Source organism: Dermacentor albipictus, chromosome 1 (genome assembly GCF_038994185.2).
Source record: "Dermacentor albipictus isolate Rhodes 1998 colony chromosome 1, USDA_Dalb.pri_finalv2, whole genome shotgun sequence".
NCBI classification, from domain to species: domain Eukaryota; kingdom Metazoa; phylum Arthropoda; class Arachnida; order Ixodida; family Ixodidae; genus Dermacentor; species Dermacentor albipictus.
Genome location: NC_091821.1, coordinates 152013645 through 152022262, shown reverse-complemented (window position 1 = coordinate 152022262; position 8618 = coordinate 152013645). Strand labels below are relative to the sequence as shown.

The 8618-nt window shown below is 48.6% G+C and overlaps 1 protein-coding gene across 1 annotated transcript; it reads left to right on the top strand.

The window, feature by feature from the left end:
• The first annotated feature begins 6271 nt into the window (after nt 1-6271).
• Nucleotides 6272-7686, top strand: LOC135903021 (chitinase-3-like protein 1). Its single transcript, XM_065433394.1, has one exon. It carries the CDS (start codon nt 6272-6274, stop codon nt 7673-7675), a length of 1404 nt encoding a protein of 467 aa, XP_065289466.1. The 3' UTR covers nt 7676-7686.
• The last annotated feature ends 932 nt before the right edge of the window (nt 7687-8618 follow it).

The following is an 8618-nucleotide window of genomic DNA, read 5'->3' as shown; positions in this document are numbered from 1 at the left end:
CATCGAAATGCGGCCGCCGTGGGCGGGAATCGATCGCGCGACCTTGTGCTCAGCAGCTCAACACCATAGCCACTGAGCAACCACGGCGGGTGACTTATTCGAAGCGCAGAACCTTTAATTACATATTCTTGCTGTTGTATCCCCATGCTAAAGCTTTTATCTCTGTTGAGCCTCTCCCTTTTCACAGATTTTTCAATGCTTCAGAGTTTGTTCTTGCGCACCGACAATTTCTTTACTGCGCCACTGCCACTTGGGAGCTAATATTTCAGAAAAGTGTTAAATATTTCCTCACACGCTATCGTTTTATTTGTTGCGTCAATTTTGTACGTATTTGTTGAAACATAAATCTAGTACTTAATGCAATACGCCATTATATAGAATAGGCTGGGAAACGTTTTTCCGGTTTGGGTTCATGAGAAATTCCTTATCTTTTCCTTCCATGTTTTTAGCACCAACAGCGATGTTAAAGTGTTGCCATCTCTGCTCGGCAAATCTTTTACTGCGCATATGTGCCACATCTTTAGAAAGTTAAGAAAAAAAAATGACGCAGTTTTGCCCGGAAGGCGAAGCATCGATTGCGATAGCAAATTTGTAGGCAGCCATACGAAGTAAGGATAGTAGTTTCACCGGCCGTATTGACTCGCAAGCATTCGCTTACTAAATACCTTAACAAGCATGGTGTTACGCGTGCACAGGCAAACAATAACACATCTCACTGAACGAGCGCCGACACTCGATGTCAAAACACTGGCGTGAGGAAGGGCGGCGGCAACAGCGAGCAAATCGACCTTCGCGCTGCCTCTCGCTTCAACGCGAACTAAGCGGCGAGAACACAGCGCACACGAAGCTACGAGCCCTCGACGCACCTAGACTCTGCACTCATTGCAGATCGCTTTCAAGACAGGGTCGGCGCGGCCGCGCCGTACGCAGCAGCCGCCGGAGTAGATTGAGCCGCCATCGCCGGCTTACCCTCGCACGCACGGCATACGGCGCGTGGCGACGATGTTGTCGCCCTTGGACTTTATGCGGTATATCGCGGTGACACCGACGGTGACGACGAAATGCACCTGGAGTGTCCGTGTAATAAAAGACGTACACTTAGGGAAACAATCCTCCCTCTCCTACAATCTCCTCTTCAAGTAAGAATCCTCTTAAGCTACGTCCTGCCACCCGGTCCTTGGCCTATTCTGGTCGTACGCGCCAGAAAAGAGGAAGACCATCATCAGCATCAAACAAACCATGGCCTTGCAGGTCATGGTTCGGTTCATGATTCGGTTCCTTCGCATGTATGTAATTTTTGGAAAGTGAACTGAAAACACAGAACAATTCAGTGTGTCATTGATTTTCAATACGACGGAAAGAACTCCTGAAAAGATTTAATTCTGGGGTATTACGTGCCAAAACCACAATATAATTAGAAGGCACACCTTATATTGGGGACTCCGGATTAATTTTGACCACCTGGGGTTCTTTATCGTGCACCCAATGCAGGGTACACGGGCGTTCTTGCCCCCGTCGATATGCGGCCGCCGCAGCCAAGCCTGCGTCCTCGGGCGCAGCGCCATAGCCGCTACAGTGCCATCACGGCGGGTAAGCGGGTTCTCCAAACAGCTCCTCCGTCGGCCTGTCGGCCTGAACTGGGCCTTGCTGCTCCAGTGGGCCTATTCCTTGAGTGCGTAGGCATTTTGTTTCTGCCACAGGGCCGTATATGACGCCCCATTTAATTTTATGTCTGAGTCACGGAACCGGAGCATCGACTCCGCTAGTCTGAGACAGATCCTGAGTGGTTGCCGATTCACAGCGCGTTTCTCAGGCGGCGCTACGCATGGGCGGAAAATGTGGAGGGGGGGCAGGGTGCTGCTCCAAACAACTGGTGTAGTGGGCGCGCGGCTGCGCCAACCTCGGGTCCAAGCTCGGGTCTCCCTGCCGTAGTAACGGCAGAGAGGCCGTGTTCGAGCATGCTGCTGCACGGCCTTGCACATTCGTGGTGTCGTCTGCTCGGCGCATACCCTGACGCCAGTAGCGGGCATAAATATTGCGGTTCGTGGAGAGACATTAGCAAATGAATCATGTTTTCATTTCATTTTAATTAATTTACTCGCATTATGCTTTACAGGACCCATGCCGGGCCTCTTTAGAGGCACGAGCATAAAGTGACACTCTTTTTTCTTGCGCCGCACTTCCGGTTCACCTTCTAAGACGACCGGGAAGGAAACTCAATATAAATCAGAAAAACATAGAAAAAAATTGGACACTACAAAATTCACGGGTTTCATTATAGATATAATATCAGAGCGTAAGTTTATTTACAGGTTAAGTTACTGAAGTGTCTAGAATAATTAGAATTAATTAGAAATCACTGAGACGACCGAGAATGAAATTCAAAATAAATCGTAAAAAATAAAAAAATTCTACACTACAAAATTCATGGGTTTCATTATAGATATGATATCAGAGGATAAGTTTAGTTACAAGTTGAGTTACTGAAGTGTCCGCAATAATTAAAGTTAATTAGAAATCACTGATTACCGCACACCGAAGTCCAGAATCGTAGACTTTAGAGACGGAAGCACGACTTTGACGGAACTCCTGGAAACCCGGAAGTGACAATCGCAAGTAATGACGTCACTAATGACGTCACACACAAGAAGGTGGCATGATATTTCACCGGCTAATTACCGGAAAGCAGTTGTCTTCAAGTTAGTTTCTATCGTTGCGTTCGCCTAAGTAAACCTAAGAACACCAACGCCGAGGTGAGAGTGCTACTAAGAGACACCCAAGCCAAATATTAGGGTCGCCTTTACATCAAGTTACGCTAGGCAGAGGCGCAAAGCCACTGAAAATAAACGAAACACGAAGATTATGCAAGAAAAACAACAACTAGAATATGGAGGAAGGGGGACATGCGACTGCAGTCTGCGGAGTCTCGAGCTATGTCAGAAGACAGCGAAAACTTTTATGGGAAGGACGCCTTTTATTACTGTTTTTATCTGAGCGTCTTTCAAGTATACAGATGCTTCCCTTGAATCTTTTCTCGCGACGCTTTTGTGTTGCCCAGTTTTCTCCGTATCTTGTGGCGGTCCCACGAAGGCGGAAACTTGACTCTTTCTAGGCGTAGAAATTGCTCCGGCAGAAATGGACTTGCGCTTGCAATGTGTGGTGTCGTCATTTCGTGGTGTGGAGCTGCTTGCACCGCTTTATTCAGCAAAATCATCGTCGCAGGCCGTATGCAAAGCATTTCCTTCGCTGAACAGATCCCTGTAACCTGCAGGCTGCAAATTATGGGAATCATTATCCTCTCGAAGAGAAGGCTGAGAATTCCCATTACGTCACGTGCCTGAATAAGAGAACGCTCCTACAGTGTGCGCAGTTGCAGACAAATTGTTGTCCTTTTGCCTTCCCGCATCGGCGTCTTGTGATTGCAACTCACACTCCGCATCAGAGAGTTGCGCCAGGCTTCCTCGAAAATCGCAGAAACGGCTCCTTTTCATAGTAAGTCAAGAGGCTTTCTTCTTGCAGGATGATTCCTTTACTTTCGCTGCAGTACTTATCAAAAATCAGGTGCCACTCGAAATGTCGCGCCCATATTTTGTCTTTTGCATTGAGCGGTCGCTTACGTGCAGGAATTTTCTGTCGCCATTGCTGCAGCAGCTCCGGATGAGGTGGCGCTTCGAAGACAAAAAACTTCTCCCGTTCTTAGCCATACCCGGATTTATAGAGGGACACAAAACGTTTGATCAATTACTGTTACGTTGTTCCGTCTTTTCAAGCATGAGCATAAACACATTTTTACTCATCGGGCGTGATTAAACCTACTGCAGGCATAATAAACAAAACGCCGAACACAAAAAGTACGTAGCACATAACCATCACTTCATCGCAAACGTTTAGTTGTGAAAAACATATACTTCTGCTGTGCCTTTTCTTGGAACTTTATTGATGCGAAAGCATCAAGTGGCCCTTTGAGCGAAAAATCCAGCGTCTGTAGCAGCGAAACGGCACCTAAATTCCCATTGGCTACGACACAGCGGGCGAATCGGAACACCCGCTGCCGCTTTAGCGCGCCAGATGTTGCGTGAGGGGAGAGGGCATCGCCGCGACGCCACGAGCAGTGCGCCTCGACGGAGACGGTACCGCGATGTGACGTCGCTGAGCTAGGCTGCTTGCCGTCGGCGATGGTGTCGCGTGACGCGCGCGTGCGGCTGCCACCGTCTCGCTTCTGGAGGCCGGTGCGGGGTCCGTATCTCTCACCCCCACTGGGCTCGCCGGCCTTCGCGGCCGCTGCTGCTTCTTCGGTCTCTCGTCGCGCAGGGCGTCGGGGGGGCATGCGGTGTCCTTGACTTCTCAGCAATATCGTGCAAGTGATTCCGGCCTGCAGCCAACATGATAACGCAGAAACCGCACAAAAAAAAAAGCCAGCACCGATCGTATTGCAAAACGCGGTAACATACCCCACCGCGAAACTCGAAAGACAGCTCAGCGGTGTTTAATTGGACCGTAATGTTTTCGCATGCGCAACTCATAAGAAGTGCTTAGGTGTCCTCGTATTCTTTTCGCCTGATTTCTCTAGGGAATTGTAAACAAAAAAAAATGTTTTACATACGTGCAGAAAAGTCAGGCGCGTGCGTTTATTTCTTTATTTATGCTCATATAATTTTGTGTTTGATCGTTATGAAATCGAGACGCCGAGGGCCTGAATTTCTAGTGGACGACAACGTCAACGCGCGCTGCTGCCGCCGCCGTTATCCGCCACTATAGCGCATTCACACAGGGAAGCAAGCTGTAGAATGGTTGCCACGTGCCTCAACAGAAGGTGCTTAACAAGGAGAGTAGTTACCCGAGTAATTAATATATATATATATATATATATATATATATATATATACAGTGAAAGCTCGTTAATTCGAACTTCAATAATTCGAATTTATGGATAATTCGAACTGTACGATTTGGTCCGGCCAAGCTCCACAGAAGTCGATGTATAAAGAAGTCCGTTAATTCGAACGCGAGAAGGTTCCCTCACGGATAATTCGAACTACGCTCGCCTGGCACAAGGCCAGAGAAACGCGCCTACTGCCTACACACAAGGCTGTATTGCCTCCGAAACGGAGAGAACGGCGAGAGAAGGCAAAATCGGAAAAAAATCTAACCGACGCGGGGTCAGCCAGAAGGCAGCGGCGGCTGCCGCCTCTCCGTTCTACATAACCTCCGAGACTTCTTGCCCGTTGCGAATCTCGGAGGCTTTGCAAATCTTGTACAGCTGCTAATGCTCTGCGGAGATGGTACGGCAAGCGCCAAAACACAGCGAATCAAGTACGTCGCGGCTACGCTTGCAATCAAGAACCAACGAATCAGGGCCTTCGCCACCTTCACATGTTCAGCGTCTTTGTCTCGGCAGTCTTCATCGGTTGTGCCACCTTTGTTTTCAGCTTTGGAGGTATCGGCCGACGCGATTCATTGTGACAGTGTTAAACCTCGGCTAACGTTCGTTTCGGTGGACATCGGTGGTGTGGCACAGTCGGACCCAGAGCTTCGACTTGAAGATGGCGTGTGCCCGCGACACACGCCATCACTTTTTGACACGCCAAATTTCTGACATGCCCTACTGCTTCCAAATCGCAGTGTACTGTTGCTCTCCTTCACTTTCGTTAGTTCGAACTTTCGTTAATTCGAACTGAAGTGGCTCTTCCCCTTGCGGTTCGAATTAACGAGCTTCTACTCTATATATATATATATATATATATATATATATATATATATATATATATATATATATATATAGGTTAGATGAGTATTTGTCAACCGCCCCATTTCAGAGGGAATGCCAAACATCATCATCATCATCAGTCGGCAGGGCTCGGAAACAGCTGAGGAAGCATGTGCGAACGCTAAGAAGTGGAGCGGAGGGAGAGAGCAAAGACGTTAACTAGACGCCCGTGTTTCACGATTTGTCCCGAGTGAACGCGTTGCGCGGCGGTGGAGTCGGCGCTCCTGTGCATTTTACTCCGTGGTCTGAGACTAGAAGGACTGCCATGCTAGCTATACAATCTATTTACGTATTGATTTATGTATTATTTATTGTGTACTTTATTCACGTCATTACTAAGTAACCTTATTAGTATCATCTTATCTTCATTTATTTTTCCACATCACAATAGAATAATTAAAGGTATCATGTTCATTCGTTCTATATTTTATGGATTTATTATATATATATATATATATTCCCTCTCTTTCTTTTTTTCCCGAAATAATGTTTTATTTATGTCCCATGCTATCGTCCGTGCCTCGGCCTCTCCAACGTAGTGGGTTCTGCCCTTACGCTAGCAACAAACCAACCAACCTTGGTGAACGGCGGCTGCTGGTGGCTACCGAAGAGGAGAAAGACGAGGCAGCCGCAGCCATGCCTGAGAAGGAGGCCTCGGACCCCAAGGGAGGCGCCGGGGTTGAAGAGGATCCCTTCCTCAAGAGCACCTGCGTCTACTCGATCAGCTCGTGCATGATCCTGATCCTGGTGTTCTTCATGGCGCTTCCCGGAGCCCTGATGCCCTATTTGACCAGGGTTCGGTTCATAAGGGATGTGCCCAAGAAGGAAGACATCCAGCTGGACAACAGAGGCCCCGAACCACTCCTGATTTGCCAGCTGGACCCGCACAGCTTTTCGAGGCCTCCGCCTTGGACCTACGCCCAAAGATATATCCCTGTTCACCTGTGCTCGCACATTGTGCTTCCGCTTGTAGGCCTACCTGATTTCTTCAGTGACATGCAGAACTACGACAGCCTGACTTCGGCCAACCCGCCATTTCACCTTGCCGACCTGACTCCCCTCGTTAAGTCCAAGCCGCACCTAAGGCTCCTGGCAGGATTGGGAAGTTTTCAAGACGCCAGCGGGCTCCTGCATCGGGTTGCATTGAGCCAAGAGAGAAGCACGGCGTTTGCGCGGAACTTACTTCGCTGGACTCTCGTGAACCGCCTGGATGGACTGATGGTGACCGGCCTTTTTCCAGTGTCGGACGGCCATCTACGCAATTCTGCGGTGCGCTTGCTCAAGAAACTGGCCACTCTCTTTCGCCACAGGGAGTTCCTGCTCGTGTTGCCACCCGAGTCTTCTCTGTTACGCAGGCCTAACGCAGGCAAGAGGCTTGCGCAGCTGGTGGATATGGTCGTGCTGCCACCGCAATGGCTCGGGCGCAGCCGAGCGCTGGAAAATGTACTGGCAAGCAGCTTTCCTCCTTCTAAGCTGATTGGGGCCATCCGCTTTGAAGGCATTCCGTACACGCTAAACCACAGGGATAGTTACACTGGTTCTGTGCCAAGCAACGAACACACGTTCGCGTATCACGAGCTGTGCGCCAAGCGAGGCTGGAAGCGCCACAGAGACGGGGACATCACTCTCTTGCATCGCGGTCGTTCTTGGTTCATATACGAAGACGCGCAGTCCTTGGCAATGCAAACTGCAAAATTCATGGAGAAAGGACTCGCCGGCATCCTTGTGTGGGATGTCAGTGCTGACGACTTCCTGGGCTTCTGTGGCACCAAGAACATCCTACTCGAAGCCGTCCATAATGCTTCTTTAGCGATGAGTGCATCGTTACTGAATTTGACATCGGAAACCTGGAACAACAACCCCATGAATGCCTCTTCGGTTGCCGAATTAAACATGTCAGTTTTATGACATTGATCAGGCCCGTGTGTCCATGTATTGTTCCTTTCTGACACAACCGCCTGGAAAAGTTACAAATGCACGTGGGGCTTACCGAGATTTTGCAATGAGCACGCACCAATCCCACTTTTATTGCTGCTCGTCCTGCTTTTTTCTTCTAGGATTTGGCCGCAGGGAACACGGAGAAAAAGGACAGTAATACAATATCAAACAAAAGCGTGCATCGCGGCATCATGCAGATAAGTGAACATCTTATAAAATTCCTGGTTCATGAGGTTTAAGTTGGAGTTTTCTGTGTCTGTTAAGCACTTTAGATGCGTTCTTGTTTGTTAAGATGTTGGCCATCAAGCCGATGTGACGAAATGGTAATGATCAAGAATGTGATGTGGTTTGGTTGCTCTGTCATCCCGAGAGCGTTCCATGTAGGGCAAATAGCCTCCTCGGTGTCTGTGTGCTAGTTTCGCTACATTGCACGTCTTTGAAAGGGTAAAGCTGCGAAGAAGGAAACACTCACAAATTAAGGCGCGCGTGTCCCGTAACAAGGCGAAGAATTAGAGAATTGGGAGGCTTAAAATTTAGTAACTACCATATTACGTGAATAGGCGTGAACAAGTAAGCCAACCGAAGAGATGGCACATTCTGTTATATAGTGGCAGCTCTTTGTTTCCGGTTCTATGGAGAGCCTCCTGAGGTTACCACGTTGGATTATCTCGCGCCAGGATGCAACACTTCTGTTATCCCTAATAAAACAACGAAGCTTCAGCGACGTGATCAACCCTCTACAACGAAAGGGTAGTCTGTCCCTATATGATATAGCGTCACCTACACAAATGCGGCTGCCGACACTCGGGAAGGCCAAGACGCCGTCGTGAGCCCAACGCTTCCGCAAATTAAAGCGGCTTGAAATTACAAGCAAGTCTTATTACTAATTGTGCTGAAGCCCACGCATGGTGCA